The sequence below is a fragment of the Perna viridis genome, chromosome 8, assembly GCF_037379345.1.
Source record: "Perna viridis isolate PV_CMFRI_1.1 ecotype Kerala chromosome 8, ASM3737934v1, whole genome shotgun sequence".
In the NCBI taxonomy this organism is placed as follows: Eukaryota; Metazoa; Mollusca; class Bivalvia; order Mytilida; family Mytilidae; genus Perna; species Perna viridis.
Window position 1 is genome coordinate 11,426,105 of NC_142452.1, and position 24,098 is coordinate 11,450,202.

General features: G+C 31.9%; 2 protein-coding genes across 2 annotated transcripts; one reads left to right on the forward strand and one right to left on the reverse strand.

The window, feature by feature from the left end:
- Window positions 1–932: 932 nt before the first annotated feature.
- LOC148609324 (protein adenylyltransferase FICD-like) lies at window positions 933–4,441 on the reverse strand. The gene is made up of 2 exons (XM_088596295.1): window positions 3,613–4,441; window positions 933–2,057 (listed from the first exon to the last, which is right to left on the reverse strand). Exons 1-2 carry the CDS (start codon window positions 3,881–3,883, stop codon window positions 976–978), a joined length of 1,353 nt encoding a protein of 450 aa, XP_088452421.1. The 5' UTR covers window positions 3,884–4,441; the 3' UTR covers window positions 933–975.
- LOC148609325 (ATP-dependent RNA helicase DDX51-like) lies at window positions 3,981–22,286 on the forward strand. Its single transcript, XM_088596294.1, has 16 exons — window positions 3,981–4,080; window positions 6,271–6,898; window positions 7,153–7,303; window positions 7,662–7,807; window positions 9,335–9,451; window positions 10,014–10,075; window positions 10,601–10,709; window positions 12,769–12,884; window positions 13,383–13,404; window positions 14,622–14,790; window positions 15,323–15,396; window positions 17,855–17,970; window positions 19,064–19,180; window positions 20,169–20,334; window positions 20,649–20,783; window positions 22,062–22,286. The coding sequence occupies exons 1-16, from the start codon at window positions 4,058–4,060 to the stop codon at window positions 22,092–22,094; spliced, it is 2,184 nt and encodes a 727-aa protein (XP_088452420.1). The 5' UTR covers window positions 3,981–4,057; the 3' UTR covers window positions 22,095–22,286.
- Window positions 22,287–24,098: the final 1,812 nt, after the last annotated feature.

Consider the following 24,098-nt stretch of genomic DNA (forward strand, 5'->3'; position numbering starts at 1 on the left):
AACATTTGGTGCAACACACAGGCTGTGTCTATTCAAAAATATGAAGAAATAAATCACAGAAATTTACTTTTATCATTGTTTTACCATGGGATGACAATTTATGTCATTATTTAATCCCTCTCTATCGCTCAGGGTAGAACAATGCAACATAAATAGCCAGCCCATGGTAAAACAATGATAAAATTCAGTTTCTGTGATTTTTTTTCTTAATTCAAGATCTCCACAAACTTAAATGGTAGCTGTTTGTTTAATGACTGAAGATGTGCACGCTACATGTATCTAATTCTGATTTTTATCAACATTGGCTGTTTTTAAGGGTTGTTTATTTTAGTCTTATAGTAAATGATATTTTTCTGTTTTTAAGAAAAAATACTTTTGCCCCATTGTATCATTTGCACTACCCACTTTTACAAAAATTTTTTGCACCAATAATTATTGTATTATTGTAAAATTTCAAACATCTTAAAGAAAAAATAGTATGACTCTCCTCCTCCCTTGTCTGGATTGGGACAGGTTGTATATGAACTAGAGTAATGAGTTATTTTAATAAATAATTTGATTTCTGTCTTCAAAAAGAGCTACAAGTAAATATTCAAATAATTATTTTATCTTACTTCAAAACACATAAAAAGTAAAATAAAGCTCTCCTTGCCCACACTATGTGATTCTAGGAATATTTCAGCACATATTTTTTTACTTCAGTTTGCAATGTGAGGACATTGATCAATAGGACATTCTCTCATTTACTTATACCTTGAAGTCAAAGACTTTTACTTTATATTTATATTTAGATTTCTCTAAGCCGCTTTATTGTGAAGACATCCACTGTTTACTGCAAGGAATGCTTATTTGGTGGTTTTTCTTTGTAAAATTATGTCTTTCTAAAATCTTTAGAACTCTCTTGAAATCTCACTCTATACATAACTAGAAACTAAGCAAACAAAACAATTTAATAGAAATAACAATAAATAGATATTACTCCTCCCCTTTACCCCCAGATATCACATTTTTTGTTGTGTTGATTGTTTTAATAGTCAAACCACTATGAAGATCAGAAGTTGCTAGCAAGAAAACATCCAGTGTTCTTTCTGTACACTCAGCAATAAATCTAATAAATGGATGCATGTCACCCATATTCACTAACTGTAATGTGTCATAATATTTTTGTCTATCTTCTACCCGTATAATAACTGGAGGATAACCAGCTTGCATTAAAATAAGATTCATTAATAATCTAGAAGTTCTCCCATTTCCATCATAAAACGGATGGATATATACCAATTTGTAGTGTGCTAAAGCAGCATATTCTATAGGATGAAGTTCCAAAGCTTCCTCTGAATTCAACCATTCAATGAAACGTGCCATTAATCCAGAAACCTCTTCTGGTGGCGGAGGAGTAAAATCTCCAACAAACACTTGTGTCAGTCGTAACCTTCCAGCTTCTGTTAAATCAACATACCCTAGCACTCTTTTATGGATTTCTAAGATGTCTTTGAGAGAAATATTTCCCACCTTGCCAAGTAAAGTACTATTGACATAACTTAAAGCATCATCTAAACCTAACACTTCATTTTGTTCGTGTAAACTTTTACCTCCTACAGCAATTCTAGTTTCTATTATAGAACGAGTCTGCATCAATGTAAGTGTATTTCCTTCAATTGCATTAGAATGATAAATATGTTGGAAGTATGATTCTTTCTTTGCTCTTCTTAGCCCAGGATGATTATGTGGAACACTTATAAAAAGTTTTAGTTTTTTATCAATTCTGTTGAGATTCTTTTGATCAATTTCATCCACAATTGGTTGAATACGTCTTTTTGCAACTAAAGCTTTCGTGTGTTCAGGACATACATGCAAAGCTCTACTATACATGCTATCCGCCATCTTAATATCCTTTTCATGTTTTTCAAGGAATTCTCCATAGGCTGTCAAAATGTCAACATGCAGTGGATCCAAATTAATGGCATGTTGATATAGCTTCAATGCCTTTTCACGCTTTCCTTGGGCTTCCATGTCTAATGCTAGATTCATTGCTGTGACAGCCTCCCTGCTCACCTCTGAAATACAAAGTACAATAGTAAAACTTGTGCAAACAGTTAGATAAAGGTGCACCAAGAATGCATGATGAAATTGGCAAAGCTTCACTTATATTGGTGTTTGTGGTCCATATGTTGCATATAATTTGGTGGACTTTAATTAGTCCAAATAAATATGTTGTCTTGGGAAGATAATTTTTATTTTTCTTGGTTGCCTCCCTTCATAAAACACTGAACATCAGATAAAAAAAAGCCTCAGAAAATGTCATGATTACCTGGACTAGACATTATGGTGGTTATAACAGCAGTTATTGTATTAATTTCATAAATTTTCATATCACTTATTTTTTTCTGTTTGAGGCTGGTTGCTTAAGTCTTTTATAGCTTATCTGCATTAGATTGATAAATATTGGTGTACATGATTATGTTTTTTATTCACCCTACACTGACCTCCAGCAAATGTGTGTCAAATATTGCTGGCATGTGAATTTGATCACCCTAGAGAAGTTCCGATAAATACAGACATATTGTAGAAATGTTTTATTTTACATTTTAGCACAAAGAATTTGATGTTGCATCAATTCAGTTGAAACTGCAATATGCTTGATATGTACAAATGTATGTCAAGTCAATATCAAGATATTTTTTTTAATTTGTTTATAAATACTGTATAATGATTTTTTTTAAAGAATTTTTTGTATTTCTAAATTAAGATTTTTTAGGAATTGAGATGAGGATAAAGGAAAGTTTAATACAATAAGAAACTTCACTGCAAACTCAATAAAAATTAAAAAATGATGTCTGATTTAATATTAAGTACAAATTAAATATTTTCTTCTAAATCCTTCATCATTTCAAGTTCATTTTATCATCCATTTCATGTTCATCATCTGAATATAGCTGAAATATTGCTACTCAGACTTTAAACCCCAACAATCAATCAATCTAAATCCTTCTCCTTTAGATCCTGGTTAAAAAGAGAAATGGTCACTGGTCAGAATGGTCCTATGATTTTATGACACCATTACCCAAGTAGGGGCAAAGTTCAGAGTATTACTTAAGACATGTGTTTTTGGGGGTCACAAAGTTACAAATAGAAAGGGATTACCTGTAAGTAAACTGTGGAAGAAACACTTGGCGAGAATGAAAATATGTGTTTTACCAGTTCAATTCTAAAATTTTGTCTGATATGGACATAAAGTGACTAATCTGCATTGAAGTGTTTTCAAACATATGCAAATAAGCAGAAGTAATTCAGCAACCACTGTACATGCACATTTTTTTTTCATGAACAATTTCACATGCCAATCGAAAATGCATGCAAAGACCATAATAAGCTTTTTCTGATTTGCCATCTATTGATCAGTGATTAAGGTTGTTTTTAATGGTGACTGTTATTGGATTGTACTCTTTATCTGACCATATACATAGCTACATCCATAATTTGATTTAATAGCCAGGTCTTTACAGCAAGCAGTGCTCATTGCATTTCTACTTCTAGTCATTTTAATAGGGATGGGCAACATTTAGTAGATCATTCACTAAATAATGATATTTTCCCACAATCATTCATTACCTGGATTTGGTGGAACAATTCTCTGGCTAACTCTGACAATAACTGAGGTGTCATGCGTTGAATGTGTGTTGTCAAGTTTTGGTTTTCCACTTTCAGATGTGAACAGAGATGACAGACAGATTGCCGGTAAATAACTCGACAAATACGCTACAGCAATGCCTGTCAAAAACACAAGCAGTAGAATAAAACTTCTAATCATCGAATCTGGCAATATCTCACATAGTTTTATACGATTATTCTTCGACAATCGCATAAAACAGACTTTTTCCATTTTCGTTCATGTTAAGTTTCACTTTGACGTTTTTGATGCAAAGTTCAAGGCCATATGAGCGGAAACGAAAGTTGTCAATTTTTGATTGGTTCATTCTCTCCCAGAATTCCCTCATAAAATGAAAGCCCCCCAGTAAACACATGGATTTGTTTACATTTTTAAAAACAAACAATTATGTCATTGTTCCATATAAACAGGTATAGATATAGCAGCTGTACAGAAACACATGACTAGCTAAAAATCCAAGTATAAATTGCCGAACCACAGGACCTTGGAAACTTTGTGTTTACATCTGATATCAATGATTTTATTATTTATAAAAAACCCACATGTATATCAAATCTTATAGTACTTCTATAGTCTACTACCAACATCCATGTTTCTATCTTATCAGTAATTACTGATATGATTTGTTCCCTTTAGAATAGCTGTAGAATATGGGTTCTTTTATGTTGACAATTTTACTACTGAAGCACCCTCTTAAGTCCAGGCCTTTTTTCCCCATCAGTCTGTACTAGTAGTACTAACCAACTTTCTCTTATTCTACTTTTGGTTCATGGTCTGAGATGAATCATAGGTACGAACCAATAATGGAACAGGAATCTATGCATGATTCAATTAGTCTGGAATAAACATTGGCAAAAGCACCCCAGATAACCTGGATGACTTGTGGAAGTTGTGCTGAGTCATTTTTAAATACATGTATTATGTTTATGTTGCATGGAGGCCTCCAAAGAATAAAAGATATTTGGTTTTAAAAAAGTGTCTTCATCATGGTTAATATCAGGCTCATATAGCACGCTCACTTGATATGTACTGTTATAAAGTCACTATAAAAAAATGCCATTTATTCCTATTGGCAAAAGTCAAATGTAATAGTCAAACATTAAAGTCAGTAAAACGAATTGCAATATCAAGGTAAAAATTGGTAAGCTAAATTTCATTTAATTACCAAAATTCCATTACCAAATCCCTGATGCAAATAAGAGGAGTGTTACTATTGTCGCACTTTGGGAAGGCTCTCATGAATCCCTCAATAGTCTTAGGACTCACTTGTTCATGTTCTATATGTAGATGGTTCATGTTAGATGTTGTTCTTGGCAAAAAAAAAATGTTTTCATCTGTTTGCATGCATTTTGATGGTATTAACACTTAATGTAATATGAATTTTAACGTCATGAAAAATTTAATTTGATCAGTAGAATATTACTAAATATATGTCACTTTCATGTCCTTTAGGTTAAAGTTAATTGATTTGACATTCAACACTTAGTAGCTGAACTTTTAATCTGAACTTAATGAATTAAACTCTAAAAAAGAACGTGTATGTACAGTACCTGAATTGATCCGTGCAACTAAAATTTCTATCGGTCATTGGTTGGTTTCCGATCAGTCATCGATCCATCAAACTGATCCATTAAACTATTGATCGCATCACGTGACCACTGAGCGGTCAATATATTTTACGGATTCTGTTGTTTCGTTTTTCAATTTTACACATATTTACATAATGAAAAAAAAATTGAAACATCAATTTATTACCTTTATTTTACATTTGTTTTATTCTTAACAAAAATCAATATATTGATATGATTACATGTCCTGACATTTGTTGATATTTCTGTTGTCTTCTGTTGTCAGGAACTATTTAAATTATGGAATGATCTTTTATTAGTTGAAACTTCATTAATGTTTTTTTTTTAACAGTAAATGTATGAATTTATGTAGCTATATAATTTGACATGTACAAAATGTACCTTTTACAAAATGTAAGTGTTGCAGACCAAGCCAACATTGAACTTGTCAAAGAACTGCAACCAGTAGCCTTTTGTTGTTAAAAATTCTGAATCCTTATTAGAATGTAATGTATACTTGTTTATAGCACTCACATAATTATATGATAAAATTCTGTTTAAACTATAAACTATTCAAGACACATACATGTATGTGGCTCCAGATACAATGTACATGTATAATAGTCCTGGTTCATGGCTTTTAAACAGTAATTTTTTTTTGTAATGTCAAATTTTGAGCTATTTTGTGTTTGTTTTGCTCCCATGCAAAATTCGAATTAGAACATGTAAAAAGCTCAAGGGGTTTTGATGTTTTATAAAAAGGTTAGATATCCTATGTTGATGTGAAGGAATGAGTATTATTATTGCAAGATGTCACCAAAGGGAGATAATCCAACTAGGGCTTTTACCTACCAAAAGCTTGTAAGTGCTATTCCTTCTAAATCACTCAAAAGGATTTCGATTTTTAAGAAGGAAAATTAGGCAACATACCTTTCTTGATTTTCTAAAAGGAGTGAATTACTGTTCACTTCCTCAAAAGAAAGAAGTTTTATACTTGTATTTGTAATCTTGATGTGAGATGATATTTTGTAGATATACTGGTGAAGATGAAGATGTAATTGATGAAGAGTCTAGAGGGACTTCTGCGAAACAAATCTTAGAAAAGATAAAAAAAGATGCAGAGGCAAGAAGGAAATCTAAGAGCAAAACAGAAGTTAATCGACAGGATGAGAAGGATATTCTAATTAAAACCAAAAAAAAGAAAAAGCATAAAAAAGTAGAAAAATCATGGCTTACTGTTGATAGTGATGGAGAAATAGATTGTTTACAACAAAGACTATTGGATGAAACAGATAGGAAAACAAACTTAAAGAGAAAGGTTTCATTGAAAGTGTCAAAAAAGAAAGAAGAAACTGAAAGTAGCCAACAAACATCTGATGAGGATGTGTCCCCTACAAAGAAGAAAAAGAAGAAATCCTTGAGTAATGAGGTTAGGAAGACCAAAGCAAAAAATGTTGAGGAAAGTGATGAAAAATCTAGTCCTAGAAAATTGAACACATCATATTTAGATAGTGATGAAGATGACCAAACTGACAATGTTTGTCTAGAATCTTTACAGAATGAAGAACTGCTGAACTCTGAGAAGAGTGAAAGTCATAATGATAATGAAATCGGAGGTTTTACTGTTATTGGTGAAGTTAAAGGAAAGAAGCATAACCAGGTATGCTCATGTTACTATAGAATACCAGTAAACCTGGAAAAAAATACTTTTATGGTGATGTTTTTAAAAGAACTTTAGACTTATTTGGCTAATTACATGTAACACAGTTTCTACGGGTACTTGATTAAGAATGAAGCAATATGTACTGACACCAAAAAAAAAAAAACTAGAAACATGGTCCAGGTACACAGATTGGGAAAACTGACTGTTTAGTTACATGGTGGTGTATTCAGTGCACCTGTTTATGATTATAGGTGAGAAGAGTGTTACCTGAATGGTTAGCAGAGCCTAGTGTTATTACAGCTGATTTAAAGACCAAGACAATACCTACCTCAGATATCATAGGACTAGATCAAGATCTTAGAGATACACTTCAGAGAAATAAAATATCCCAGTTCTTTCCTGGTAATAACTTTACAGAGTAACCATCAGCAGTTTTTTTTACTGCTATAAGTAAAAAAGTGTAGTTATCTCCCTTAGATATATTATTTTTACAATCACAGCATAAACATGGATTGAAATTTACATGTATTTCTTATATATACTGTAAGGGAAATATCATGTGTGGATTTTATTAGAACAATTTCACATTTCATGAGAACTTCATAGTTTAGCAGAACCTCAAAAACCATCTAAAAAGATAGTTCCCCACAAACAATACATGCACTTCTTTCACTGTAGAATAATGCATATTTAAAAAGAAAAAAATGGTAACAAAATGAAATATGTCACAAATCAAAGATTTTTTTGTGATTTATTTCAGTACAAATCCAAGTGATTCCTATGATGTTGGAGGGTATGAGGATGGGTTATCTGTATGGAAATGGAGGCTATAGACCAAGTGATATTTGTGTTTCAGCACCAACTGGAAGTGGGAAAACTTTGGCATTTGTTTTACCTATTGTTCAGGTAATCTTGTTGTATACAAATATCACACATCTGTACATGTACTTTTGATGGGATTCTAATGAGGGTTTTTATTTTGTGACCAGTATGAACTTTAAAAAAATGTCAAACAATGGTTTACATAGCAATAAATACAATATATGTACATGTACAAATATCAAACTTATTTGTATGAGCTTTAGCAACAGGTCAGATCGACCAATACTATTTCACAGCCATTACAATTTTCCTACAACATGCATGTAGTGTTTTGATCCCACAACTGTATTTTATAGTGAAAATACTCAAGAAAAGATAATAAATTGTATCATTTTATGCTCAAAATTAATAAAGGAAAAAGGGAGACAATATCGTGCTACTATACAAATATGGCAATTATTTGTACAGTAGCAAGTCTAGTTGCAAGATTAAAATTTCAGTCAAGATTGCAAACCTGGTAAATAAAACTTGCAATTAACTCAATTTATATGTAAATATCATGGATTTTTTTTGTCCTAATTTCTCACCCATGTTAGATCATTCAATATCTAATTTCCTAATTATTATATTTAACATGGTATAGTGTCCATCATCAAAATAACTTCATCTCTTTTCTCTGGGAGTTTTTTTTTAGTTCCACATACATGACATGAGTAATTAGATAGGTGACTCTGCACATGATATGTAACATTTTGCATGAGGATAGGTATATTTAAATTTTTCATAATTTTTAATTACAGAAAATGCTTAGTTTCAGGCACTTCCATCATTTTGAAGTTTTTATCCCCAAAAAATTGTATTGTTTATTTCTGCAAGCTATTTATCAACAGTTTTACTTTTGTTTAAAGAATCTTTTAACCACAAAAGCTAGAATATTTATTTCATAATTTTATCAAAGTTGGAATTCTCGAACTTCAATATCTCGAAAATTAGATACATAGTTTACTAATTAGTTTCTAAATCTAAGTTGTTGGTTAGTGAAAGATATGAAAACTCTTTTTAAGTTGTCAATGATCCTCTAATCAATGCTAAAATGTCTACTATTGCCACATTTCATTTATCAGATGAAGCATGATTATGATTTTGTATCAAATTTAATTGTTATTTTAGCCATTTTGACAGCATAATATCCCCTTTCTAATGGTAATTTCCATAGGAAATTTGAAATGTTTATTTTGAGGTTTCCACATGTTAGATTTAGTTAGACATTTTTCTATGCTTATTTTTGTCATAATACTATAGCTTAGAACTTAAATATCTTCTGTTACAATTTGTTCAGATTAAGGACAAATTTTTGCTAGGTTGACTGGACTGTGTGGGTTTTCCTGGTTATTCATTTTCTTTTAATTTACTGTATGTTTTCTACGGTATATGTTGTTTTTAATTCTGGCTTTATCTTTGTCCCTTGTCAAAATTTTTGTTGAAACAGTTTTTGTGGAAATGATTAGTTTTCCTGTATTATTTTGTAAGCTTTGATGTTTGGTAGTCACTTATTAATTTGGACCCATTTTTGCATTGAATGCTGTAAAATTTTGCCGTACTATCTTGTAGGCACTGAAACCACGAGTGACATGTCAAGTGAGGGCACTAGCTGTATTACCAGTTAGAGATTTGGCCATTCAGGTGTTCAAGGTCTTTAAAATGTACTGTGAAAATACCAACCTAAAGGTAATTTGATTGGATGATAATGTTAACTTTCATACCTCTTGATCTACATAATAGTTTTTTTTTTCAAAATGACATTCAGCGACAAAACTATCCATTATTAAGCATCCTATAGAGTTTTTAGGTCTTCACCAATCAAATCTGTTACTATTAGATACATGATAATCCAAGGTAACCTTTCATCTATTTTGTTACTCTATGCTACTCTCTGTTGATTGACCAAATGTCAATAATTCTTGTATTTGTTTTAAAATCTCCAAAACTTTTTCCAGATAGGGGAAAATGTTATCATGTGAACAAAAGACAATGCTCTGACCACTTAAACCTTCATAAAAACTCATAATTAAAAAAAAATTGGTGCATTTTTTGCCTGGTAGAGCACTGGTAAAATATTGCAGATAAATTCATGAGGTACAATAAATCAGGCCTTAGTCAAGACATTTTCCAATAAGACTTACAAAGTATTGTAGTATTTCAGTCCATTTTGTTTTTTATGGATTTCCACTTTATTCCTGAATACTAATTTAAATATTTGACATTCTTTTATTTGGAATTCTCATTTCAGGTGGTTTCTTTAGTTGGTCAGAAGCAATTTCTACAAGAACAACAGAGTCTTGTTAGAAAAAGGTATTTTAGATTTGTGTGATTAACAAATGAATTATGTAGAGATCGTCTATTGCTGCAATGTATCAGGAGAGATAACCTTGGAAATTTATCTGATTTTTTTTTATCATTGTAAATTTACCTACCAGTATATCATTTTCATGATATCCAGATAATAATTTGTCTATAAATAAATGGATCTTTTTGAAATTATACCACAAAGGCCATATCTTTGAAGAAAGTCTGGGATTGATTGGTGAGGTTGTGAGTTGAACCATTTATGAATAAAGGGCCTCTTTGATTCTAGTAAAATTTTTATTCTGTGTCCACTATTAAATCACACTCAAAATTATGAGCTGTATCATACCTGAATGGTGTCCCTGACTGTTCAGGGTATAATTTTTGCAGTCGTGTCAAGCTTTTTTCTGTGAAGCATTTTATTATACTTTATAGTGAGGTTATAAACTTATAATTTTTATTGTATTAATGTATTTTCAATGTACTAGTAGTCATCTTTTAAACAGAGTATAATCTGTATTATCTTTTAAGGACCTGGGGTTATGAAAGTTTAGCAGACATTGTAGTAGCAACACCAGGAAGATTAGTTGATCACATTAAAACTACTGAGGGATTCAGTTTATCACAGCTAAGGTTCTTGGTAAGAATTTCTACATATTCTTCAGTTTATATTTAATAGGAGGTAGAAGCAATCTGAAGCACTTCCAAAGAAGCAAATGATTTGATGAAATAAAACTCCAAATTTTAAAATAATTGGAAGATATGATACATTTTTGTTTTCAGTTGTCACATATTTCTACTTTTGTTGTGACATTTTTGTTCACCAAAATGTACTTCCAATGAAATTTTTTGAAGTCTTAAATAGTTTTATTTTATTATTTTATCCATGCTTTTTAAAAACAAGAAATCTATCAATGCTAGGAAAAGTGAAAGCTCCTGGGGATTTTTTTAAAACCAGAGATGATTTCAATCACTTGGCAGGATGTTGATGGTTTTTTGTTGATCAGTATGCAGAATGTGAATGTATTTTTTGTTGCAAATTACAAAATTTGTTTATATATAATAGTCATTATGTTGGGAATTTGAATTTATGATTTATACATCTAGTAAAACAGTGAATAATAATACTCTCATAGTCACACACTATTAGATATAAAATCTTGTAAGTAGCAGTCTTTAAAGATATCAGGCAGGAAGTGATTCATTCATGTCAAAAACCCACAAAATATACTACATTTTGTATATGTTTCTTAATCAGCAACAGTTACAGTCTTAGAATTCCATTCTGTTACAGACCACATAACCTGTCTTAGAATTCCATTCTGTTACAGACTGCATAACTGATCTTAGAATTCCATTCTGTTACAGACCACATAACCTGTCTTAAAATTTCATTCTGTTACAGACTGCATAACCTTAGAATTCCATTCTGTTACAGACCGCATAACCTGTCTTAGATTTCCATTCTGTTACAGACCACATAACCAGTCTTAGATTTCCATTCTGTTACAGACCACATAACCAGTCTTAGATTTCCATTCTGTTACAGACCACATAACCAGTCTTAGATTTCCATTCTGTTACAGACCACATAACCAGTCTTAGATTTTCATTCAGTTACAGACCACATAACCAGTCTTAGTTTGGCATTTGGTTGTTGCACTTTTGAGATACAAATTATGTAGATAGTATATGTAATTGGCACGTGGAAAGAAATACCTTTCTTGAATTAGTTGATATATGTAGAAGATGAATATATAAGATTCCCCAAAATACAGATCTGAAAACAGGAAGAACTATAGTCATGTAAAAAAATGGCACATGTAAATTGTAAAAAAAACTTCATTTTTTAGCTCACCTGGCCAAAGGCCAAGTTAGCTTATGCCATCACTTGGTGTCCGTCATCGGCATCGTCATGGACAAATTTAAAAACATCTTCGCCTCTGAAACTACTGGACTGACAGGTTTTAAACTTGGCATGATTGTTCCTTAGGGTATCCCACACAATATGACCGTTGGGATTGTTGATTCATGAAAAATCATTGCCACTGTTACTAAAAATAGAACATAGGGGTCTGATGGCAGTTTTTTGCAAATAACTCAAAAACCGTTGCCTTTACCAAATTTCTGGCATTGGGTAAAATTGTTAAGCATCATTAGAAGGACCAATGTCGAAATTTTCAAAATCATTCATTGAATAATGTAGGAGTTACGATCTTTTAAACAGTTTTTTTGTTGTGGTTTTTTTTTTTTCACATGTACAACTTTGAAAATCTTCTTCTCTAAAACCATTTAAGATCATTGAATGAAAATAAGCATAAAACTTCTTTAGTATATTGTGCTCAAAATGACTGTTGTGATTTTTAATCTGTGAATAGATATGGCTGCCTATACTATAAATGGAACTTACGGGTCATAAGACAGGTTTTTGAAAAAAATTCAAAAATTGTTGCCTTTAGCAAAATTCTGGTTCAGGTCATGAAAATGCTATGAAAAGCGTTTCGTGCATTTGACAATTTAGTTGATTTTAACTTAGCCTGTCTCATTCCTCAAGTTTTTCAAATGAGCAAATGGTTAACCAGGTGAGCGATTCAGGCTCTCTTGGGCCTCTAGTTTGTGTTGTTTTTCTGCATCACAAAACATCTCTACCATTGTCATAATTACATACTATTTAATGTAAAACCATTTCAAAATAACAGGTGATAGATGAAGCTGATAAGATGATGGACCATATAAAACAAGACTGGTTAGAACAAGTAGAAGATGCTGTATATAGTGATGAAAGACCAAGACCTGGTTCTCTTACAGTGGCTAGGTATTACTCTATTACCATGTTTCTAACAGTGATTGTGTGGGAATATAAATACTGTTTCACACTTACAATTGGCTCTTCTTTTGTGAAAATAATGGCAGGCATGCCTGTTTTAAATGTTACAACGTGTACATGAAATTTACACTGTTGTAAAAAGTGTCACCACAGAGATTGTAAAAGGCACACAACCAATTTTTTAGCACAAAAAACTTATGTGCTAAAAAATAAACAAGAAATTTCCCTAAAACGTTGGATGTCACTCTGCATTTATAGCATAATTGATATACAACACATAAAAATTATCTTTTGATACGATACACTAGGCATCACAAATAACCCTGATTAAATGAAGTTCATGTACATGTACAAGCAAAACTGGTCTTTTTAGAAAGCTGAAACAATCGCAGATTTTTCTGGGTTATACTTTACCTCAGATGACTTATACCTTGGATATCTTGAACATCTTTTTTTCACTAAAAGTAAATATGTTTCATTTTCTAGAACAAGACAGTTACAGATACCAGTAAGTGAGATTCCAACTTGATATGTTTATATTTTCGCATACAAATACTGTGGGATGACTTTAATACATCATGGACAAAGTAACACATAGAACATACACTCATATGTTGGTTGTATATTTGGAATCACCTTGTCCTTCAGTCATTCAATCTGTCTTAATTTGGTTACAAAAACACTGGTTCCCACAGGATGGATTGATTTCAAATTTGATGTGTGGCTTTATATGGATGGGGCGTATGTTTTTAGCAATTTAAATAGTTGATGATATCAACGTACTGTATGAATTGAGGTTTACCATGACAACACATTTCACTTCATGTTTAAGTGATTGTTTTCAGTGCTCCAATGCATTGTATGGTCTCAGTGTAGCTTGCTCGCCTCAGGTGGTCATGGGTTCAATCCCTGGCTGAGTCACACCAAAAACTTTATAATTAGTAGTCAATGCCTTTTGCTTCACTGCCTAGCATTTGGTACTTGAGGGGATAGATTGATGACTGGTTGGCTCAGAGTTGGAATAATGCATCAGAGTGAGATTGCATGCTCACCTGCTAATTGTTGCTTCTGTGAGGAAGTACAATAAAGATCTGGCTCAGCATGTTGGTTTTGTGCAAAGAAGGGTCTGTTTGATTGGTCAATTGTTCTTGTCATGAAATGTCTGCCATAGGACATTAATCCATAACCAGTCAATCTCAAGTATTCCAACTAGGAAATGACTTTGGTATCCAAATTATAAATGTTGAGGCAGAGCAGAACACTTTTACCTTTCTGGAGCACCTGATGTCACTCTCAGATTTTCGTTGGGGTTCATATTGCTAGTGCTGTAGTTTTTCATGTTATGTCTTGTTTTCCTTGATTTCAGTTTTTATATGTAATTTTCTTTATTTGATTTTTCACATTGTGTGTGTAGATTGTCTTTGTTTCCTGTTTTCATTTTCCAGCCATGTATTTTGATATTGGCGTATTTGAACTATCCCATTGTTCACGCTTCCATATTTTTTTTGCTGACATTCATCCTTTTAATTTTTACACCCATAAATAATAGGTATGATAAGGACAAAAATGTTTGGGAATGATTATCATGTTTCACTAACTATTTTGTAAACCTTCTTATACAATATCATTTTAGTATTCATGATTCTGAAATATTGCTCTGTACAAGTACCTATGTTCTTTGTCTTCCTTACTATGTTGCTATTTAACTATTCTTTCTGATTGCAGCTTCAAAAGCTTCTTTTCTCTGCTACACTGTCACAGAACCCAGATAAACTACAGCAACTTAATTTGTTTCAACCCAAACTGTTTACATCTGTTGTCAAGGGAGGTAATGTCCTTAAACCTGTGGACTTAGTTACTTCCCCTGAAAAGCTTTCCAATCAAGAAGCTGAAGGTATGTAGATTGTATTTATTGCTCATCCTTTCACTCTTTTGACTTAGATATGTTGCTGAAAACTACGACTAATGAAGGTCCATTGGTCATTTTATTGTATGTAGGGTATTTGTTGGATCCAGTCGTATTTGAATAAATCTGTAATGCTATCCATATTCACTCCTAAAAGACAGAAAAAACATCTTGTCTACATTGTGTTGGGTGCCATATTCAACATACATGTAAAAAACTAATGGATATACTGATTGTCATGCACAAATTCCTGAAAAGATTGGTCTATTTAAAGATTGCTTGTAATTTTTTGATCAGGTGATACTATACACTTTGGGACAGTTTAGGCTTCATGAAAATAACAACATTTATGAATGATACAAAATTGATTTTATAATACATGTACTTGCATCAATAAATGTAACATGTTTTAATCTGTAATGGAAGAAATTCTTCATACACATATTTCATCAAATATTTTCTTTCTTTTTTTTGCCTTATTAAAAATACATAATTTTGTTGTTGTACATTTTTCCTGCAGAAGTAAAAGAACAACTAGCAGTAGAAAAGAAAGGAGAATTCATAGGAAAATATACCACACCAGCTGGCCTTACAGTATGTAGAAATCTTTTAAGTTCTTAAGTTTTTATGTTGGAAATTAGGCCATTTGGGTAAAGCATGTGGTGAAAAGATTTTTGTGAATGCAGTATACCATGCAAAGTAACAAGCATCATATTTCAGTACTTCTTTGTCTAAGAAAAAGTTAAATATTGGTAGAAGTGGCTACTAGTTTAGTCATACTGTGAAAGTACTATTATTTGTGGGGCACCAATTTTCATGGTTTTCGAGGATAGGCAAAACCATGAAATTTGGTTCCTAATGAAAAGGAGATTCCCTTTGATGCATTTGATGATAGTCTCAAAACCATGAATTCAAGAATCCACAAATTTGTGTTATTTCCATAATCCACGAAAATTGGTATCCACAAATAAAAGTATTTTCACAATGTTTACTAAAGATTTTTATATGACCACCAAAATATGTGGTTATATAATGGTAAGGTGCTTTCGTTGTTCATAGACACTTGATTTTTGTGCGATAACTTGAATATTAGTTGGTGGATCATTTGATCTTCCACAAAAGAAGGTTGATTTGTTTTCAGGGGTTATGGCCCCAACTGCATTGTATAGATTTTAACTACTGTTAATGCACTTTTATTCATGGATCCCAGTTGTCTTGGTTGAGGGAAAAACTTCAATTTGTAGATTCTTGAATTTGTGGATTTAACAACTGATATCATACGAATGTAAAATCTCCTTTTCATTGGAACCAAATTTTGTGGTTTACCAAACCCCGGAAAACCATGAAAATTGGTACCCCACAAACAATGATACTTTCACAGTATAAAACTCCAGTAAAGGCATAGGGATGTCTATAACATAGTTCCACAAAATTCTTTACCACAAACGATAGACTGCATGGGGTAAATTTTGGGTTTACAAAGAATGAGGGACCAAAAAAAGGAGCCGGAACCAAGCGTTTTCCTGATGTCCAGACAATAACTTCATTATAAATGAATGGATCTTTTTAAAATTGTGCCATGTCTTGGATTTATTTTGGGGATTGTGATTTGATCCAATTAGGAATAAGGGACCATAGAAAGTCTGAAACAAGCATTTTCTTGATGCTGGATGATAACATGAGTAAAATGGAATGGATCTTTTTGAAATTGTACCCACAAAGTGCCAAACCCCAAAAGAAAGTTTGAATTGATTTTGAGGGTTGTGAATGGAACCATTTAGAACTTAAGCGCCTAATATGGGCTATTTGGATTCTGGTCAAATTTCAATTCGATGGCAAATGTCTAATCACAATAAAATTTCAAAGCTGTATCAAGTTAGAATGGTGTGTTCATACTTTATATTTTCTCAAACTGTAAGTTTTTTTTCTAGGATTTTAAAAGTTGAATTCACTTTTGCATGGGAAAAGTGGGGACTGTTGTAATGTATTTTTTTAAAGAGAGCATACAATTTGCAATTGACATATGATATTTTACCCTTACCATGCTGTGACCACAAATCTATGTATTATCTGGGGCTGTTTTCTGATTTTGGAGTTCTTACAATGTTATTTTTAGCTTAGGAAAATTTGTTTTCATCTACAAGCATAGTGATTGTGCTTTAAAATGAGACACATATATATATATAGTTTGATGTAAAATAGTGACTTGAGAGCTAAATAAGAGGTTATGAGTAACAGTTGCCACAAAAAGTTGTGATTTTTTATGGGCATATGTCTCATTTCTTGTCCCCTCACCACAGCAGAATTGATCCAAAATGCTTTATATAACCTGGAGCTTATAGAAATAGAAGAATGAGGTTTCTCACCATTCTCACCATGTTAACCCCTTGAATTAGCCTTCTCTGGTTTAAGGCCAAATTGTTGACAAAAATCCTCATTTTTTCACATGAGTGACCCTTCTGGGACTCCTAACCATCCACTTACAACTGTAATGAACATTGATTGGCTTAAATAGCACTTACATGGTACAAACTTTGGGAAAAATGTACTTTGGATCCTGTTTGACCCCTGGTGAGCCCCACATCTAGTAAAAACTGACCAAAAAACACATTAAATGACAATGTATGGGTGACACACCTCCCATAAAAATATGCATGTATAATGTTGATGCACTCAAATACCTATTAAGCTCTTTAAGATTTATTTATGTGTATTAGTTTTTATGAATTCAGACACATATTACGATATTATTCTTGCTTTCCTCCACCACTACCAATAGCTTTCCTCCACAACTACCAATACACCAATATGTATATTGGCTGTCTAAATTTCAGTATATATTATATTTTTGTGTGTTTAATTGTGGCGCTTTAATGAGGAGTGCCAAATAGCCAAAAATAGAACTACTCCCAAAGTACCCATATTTACAGTATTAAGTAATAGGAAATCAATACATCTGATAAAACTTTGGTTATTCACTACTTTAAAATGTGTTCTTACCTTTCATAGTAGTCGTAGTATATACTATAGTGAGACCTTTTCTGCTTGACAGGAGTATTATACTGAGTGTGTACCAGCACAGAAACCATTGATTGTGTTACATTTCCTGCATCATCTCAACTTTAGAAATATTCTCTGTTTCACCAATTCCATAGAATCTACTCATAGGTATTATTTGGTTGTTAACATTTCTATGCTTAGTCTTTTGTTAAAAAGTTCAGATTAACAAAGTAAGGAGTTATAAGCATTTTCAAGTATGTGTTATAAGTTTTGTTACATTGTTATAAGGTAGCAAACCTTGCTCTTAAATGTATAGTGATTTGTCTTAAGAATTCATCATAATGACACTTGAAAAACTTTCATTCAAGCGAAACACTTTACCACAATCCATTGAAGCTTCAGAAATAGTAAAAATGCCATCTAGACAAAACAATTAAAAGACAACTATGTTATTTATTTGAAATTACTCTGACATTTTCAAAAAAAGATACTCTCGATTGGAAGGACCTTGATAAAACCCTGCAATCTATGCTGAACCTGAAACTGTTCTCATGATAAATTTACAAATATTTTTAATGTCCTTTGCTGTGTCCCATAAAATTACTGATGAAAAAATTCTAAATAAAACTTGGCAAAATTAAAAATGGATACAGTCTAAATTGTTGAAAAGTTAATCTTATACTTTATGCTTTGGATTTTGCTCACACTTAAGGTCATTGCCTTCTCGTATTGAACTTTTTGTTTGTTTGTAATTAATAGATATCAATGATTCCCTTTAATATTTAGTCGTGAAGAAGTACGACTTTCGTAGTACCGTAGTTTCAGTGGTTTCAAATAATATTAATTTTTCATGAATTTATTTTCCTGCTGCCAAGTTCATAATATGGTGACATTTGTTTCAACATTATGTCTTCTTGATAAAGAGCTTTGTTGTCATCATAAGGCATTTAGTTTTCATTCCAGATTTTAAGCTTATGTAAACTGATCTATACATGTGTAAAATTTTAACACAAGGTTTCTTACCACAATTAATGGTTAAGATTAACGTAGAGGGTGGAAATCCCACCTTTTTAGAAATTAAGGGCCAAGAATTGTTATTAAAAAAACTTTAAACACATTTGAAGGCCTTTTCAAATCTTCACTAGTTCTGATTATCTGCTGAATACACTTCCGGAAAAATAGATGTATGCACAATCACATTATATACAATATATCCATCATATGTTAATGGTAATGACTATAAGAATGATGATTTTTATAGATTATATCATCTGATCAAGATAGTTGGTGGTATTGAGGTACGAGAGTTCTCTTCGGGTCTCCATACAGCAAAAAGGAATAGGATTATACAGCAGTTTAATAAAGGCAAGATTGACATGTAAGTATTTAAGTCTTAGTCCTATATACTGAAAGGTTGGAATTCTGTTTCTCTGTACCCAAGTTAAATGGTAGCTATAAAGCTGACATTGGCAGTGTTTCCAGTCTGTTGAATACATTTCCAGTGTATTATTTTGAAAACTATAAATTCAGAAATTATATATTGTGATTTAATAGTCATTAAAGCTGAAAATGTGATATAAAGGTCAAGTTAAGAATCTTTAAAAAAAAAAAAATAATTAGCATCAGTAATTTTTAAATTCCACTATGCAAGTTTTTAATAATTGGATTTTAAGTCAGTCAAATTTTTAGCAATTTTAAATGTATAACATTGATTTCTGAATTTACTGAACACACTGAGTACATGTAGACAGTGATGAATATATGTTTTAGTCAAAACACAACTGTTAAATAGGTTTAGGTTTCAATGTTTATATTGGCGAAATATAACAAGAAGAATATACCAAAGAGACAAAATGCCACTGGGATGAATAATGCCATCTTGAGGCCACACAGTGGTCTTCAATTATTGATGGGGAAACCCTCAAACCACAGGGCAGGCTACAGATGGCCCCAAAACAACATTATACACAGGTAGAATGAAGTTGTCCTTATATACTTCAACATCATTAAGAAAATTTCTTTACTACTTTAAGCAGATAGTTAAAAAGTAATTAATACATCGGGTACAGTGAAACTTCCCTTAACTGAAACCCTGAATAATTTGAAAACCTTTCTAAACCAGACAATTTGTAACATCACAATGTATAAATTTAAATGTATTTTTAACCGAGGAAATTAAACCCTTGCCTAAACTGATCCAGTTTTCAAGTCCAGAAGAGGTTTTGTTAAGTTTCAGTTGTAATAATCTACATTTTTAATAACTGCAATTGAGTATGATCATTAAATCTTTGTTGTTTGTAGATTGATAATGAATAAATGTTGTATGACTAGGAGTTTATTGCTTATGTTTTGTCTGTGTTATACAGAGTGATATGTTCAGATGCTATGGCCAGAGGTCTAGACATTGAGAATGTTAAGTATGTGATATCATATGACCCACCCCCATACATCAAAACCTATATACACAGAATAGGCAGAACAGCCAGAGCTGGAAAAGTGGGAACAGCTATTACACTTCTACAGAAAAAAGAGGTATGAATCTTACTATCCTTTGATCCAAATTAATTTTCATATAGGTCAATTAAAATTAAGTTTCAGACTTTGGCTCTTAGATAAAAATTAAAAGTTGACAAATTAGTTTCCTGGAATATGTAAGAATCACTCAGTCTGTTGTCAACAAGTTTACTCAGTACCTTGTCTGAATTCTAGGGTTCAATACTTTAACAGTTGCCAAAAGAATTATTTTTGTATCATTAACAGTACTCAAGTTTTCAAAGTAATCAGTAATGAGTTAATTGTAGCCAAAAGAATAAGAAGATTTAAATCATAGAGTATTTGTGTTTCAGTTTTTTCACTTCAAGAAGATGACAAGAGAGGCAGGGAAGATGTCTGTAAAAGATCTGAAAGTGACTAAATCTGAACTGAAACCAATGGTTCCTGCTTTTGAAGAGGCATTAGAACAGCTTCAACAAGTTTTACAGGTAAGATACATGATCAGGTACACAGCTAAATGTGCTACACATGATAATCATATGATTTGTAACATATGCTTATCATACGCATCAAGTGTGGTATGATAATCATGATTATCGCAAACATATGATAATTGTTTCATAGCAAGCCAATATTTACATATGATAATCATATGATTTTCATGTGAATCACACAACATATGTATATCATGTTTTACCTGTCTTTCGGTATTGTCATCAGTTAAAAACTAGTGAGTTTAATTTAAACTTATTGGTATATTATAAGGTCATTGCATGAATGCTGGGGAATATTATCTTGAGTTTACAAGTGCAATAAACAATCTACAAGGGATAATATTCCTCAGTATTCATGCAATAACCTCTTTACTGTAGGGCAATATCATTTAATCTTGTTAGAAATGAACTTTGTCACGAATAATGTCACAAATTTTGATTACATTTGCACTAGTACAATATGGAAATTTATTGCACGCTGACATGGATTTCTTTCTATGAGGAAAATATATTACTATACATTAATATTGATCTGTCATTACACTTAGTAAAAACCTTATGCAAATTAAAATGCAATGATTAGTGTGAAAAGGGACATGACTTTAAATGAGAGGGTACTTTTAGTTTCAATAGTTTGTTTTGTTACCAATAATTTGTTTATAGAGGTTGATTTGTCCATATAGAAAGTTATTTCTTCAAAATAACATGCAATTCAAATTGAAATTGCATTTTGCTCAATATTGTAAGGCCCTGTTTTAAAGCTTTATATGATATGACAGACACTTTTTGTAAAAAAAAGTCAACAAAATAAATTTGTTCACATACTAATTCTTCAACAATGAGTTAATTATGCTATAGTACATAGATGTTAACCTTTGGAAACTCAAAATTAGGGAAAACTTTTTCCAAAAGAGGGAGATTTGCTGTTTTGCATTTTCATGACATATTTAGTGAGAGATTTTGGAATTTATGATGAAATATAGAAGGCTCCCGCCATTATCAGGAGAGTTAACACCTATGCTATAGTGTCTCATGTTACAAGTCTATGACGTAAACAGTGTGTAAAATGGTACACTTCAGAATGTTTTCTTACTGTGGATTCAACTGTATTGTTTATAGATCATGTTAACTTTTTCTTTTATATACAGGTATCACTCTTAAAAAATGGGTCATACAATGTAATAAAAAAAAATTACCTATTATCTAATCAAATCAAAAATACCATTTTACAGTATTTGAAAAAAATAGTTTCAAATCATTCTTATCTTGTAGGTGGAGAAAATTAAAAGGAAATCAAAAGGTTGATGTTGAGCAGGACAGATTTTGATGATATCAACCTGTTAAAGATAGATGTCAAGAGATCCATCTTTATACATGGAACACTCTAAAATTGAACTGATTGACTATGGACAGAAAGATTAATGAACAGACTCAGATATAAAATTTGCGTTGTAAATGTTCTTAACTTGAACATTAAAAACTGTTGTCTTTCTCAGAGTTGAAATCTAAAGTTTCATATGACCAAAAAAATTGTGTTTGTGTATTGGTATGGTACTGTTGTCATGTGTGTCATCTGTAGACACTTTGTTTTTATACTTTACATTGAATATTGGTAGGTTGATCTAATAAAAGTTTATACTTCAATTTCAAACCACATAAGGAAGATTGGTTTTGATTTTGAAGGATAATGGTTTTGGAATTAAGGGCCAAAAACAAGCATTTTATAGAACTTAACCAAAGTTTCAGTAAAAGCATATGGATGTCTGTGATGTTTTCCACAGGGACTTTACGTCTTGAGCTAGATCCATTCAATGGGCAAAAATTGTACTAAAATGTTGTTTTAACTGTTTTTTACATTTTACTATCCATGGCCATACACTAAAAGACCACAATTGAAACAGGCTGCCATCTTGAATTTCACTACCTACTTCTCTCTGAATACCCAAAAAAATAGAGCCAAACCCCTTGTTACATGCCTTATTTCTATCTTTAACGGCACAGGAATGATCACTGTCTCAGGTCTCCTCACAGCGGTATTTTTACAGTTCTTGGATGAAGTGGAAAGTTTTCATAAATTCTGCAGAAAGCAACGTAACTGACGAGTTGTCGTACATGTCTTCATGCATCGTTCATAGGAAGGCTTGTAGCTTTTGAAGATAAGTCATGAGATATTCGGAATAATTCCATAAAAATAACAGACAACACTGAAACTATTTCCTTAATTCATAAATGTCAGGTTAAAATATGCCTTGGTGGTTGTCATGAATATATGAACTGAAACTTGGGGTAATCCATGTAATATATGTAAAGCAGGCCAATCTAACATGATCCCCTACAACTTGTAATATATTTATTTTGTCTTATATGCTAAGATTTTCTTATGCCTCCTTGGCCTATATCAAGTATGTTGTTGCCTTTAAACAACCTTCAAGGATCGTTCCTGAAGGGTAAATGAAACTCGAATCTTCATGTTGCATGAATTCGACCGACTAGTCAGTTACCTTGCTTTCGGTGGAATTTATGAAAACTTTTCATAACTAGAATATTAGAATGAAAGTGAATAGATCTCTTTTATATTATACTTGAAGGTACCATGGATTGGGATGGACATTTGAGTTAGCTACTTTAGCCAATCAAGAAAAAAGGGGCTATAAACAAGCATTTTCCAGATTTCTTCATATTGTAAACATATTAATTATTGTGGTTGCTGTTTCACGGATTCTGTACAGTGAACATAATTGCAGGTATCAATTTTCGTGGTTTAAAAAATTTTTAGTGATATATAGTGTTAAAAATCGATTTATTTGGTACTATTTTTGCACTTTTCAGTCCGCCATGAAAAATTGTGAAAATTAGTATACAGCAAAAATTAATATATTTACAGTACCAGTAACTGAGTAATTGTAATGTATCAATTTGAAATTGCACCACAAAGTGTCATACCCCCAAATGCAGGTAGGTATTGATTTCGGAGGTTGTGATTGGAACCATTCAGGAATAACGGGCTGAAAAGGGGCCACTTTAATTCTGGTCAAGTTGTAATCCTGTTTCGAATGTCTAATCACACTCAAATTTTGAAACTGTACCAAGCATGAATGGTATGTCCATACTTGTTCAGGGTTCAAAATTTGCAGTCATATCAATCTATACCCTGCTAAGCATCATACTACTTTTGCATCAGCAAATAAATTATATGCGTTTTTATGACAAATTTATTGTTTCTTTCATGCTCCTCATATCTGCTCATTTTTACCCTCACGCCACTGGTGTGTGGATGATACCTTTACTGCTCAAATCAAAGTTGTACAG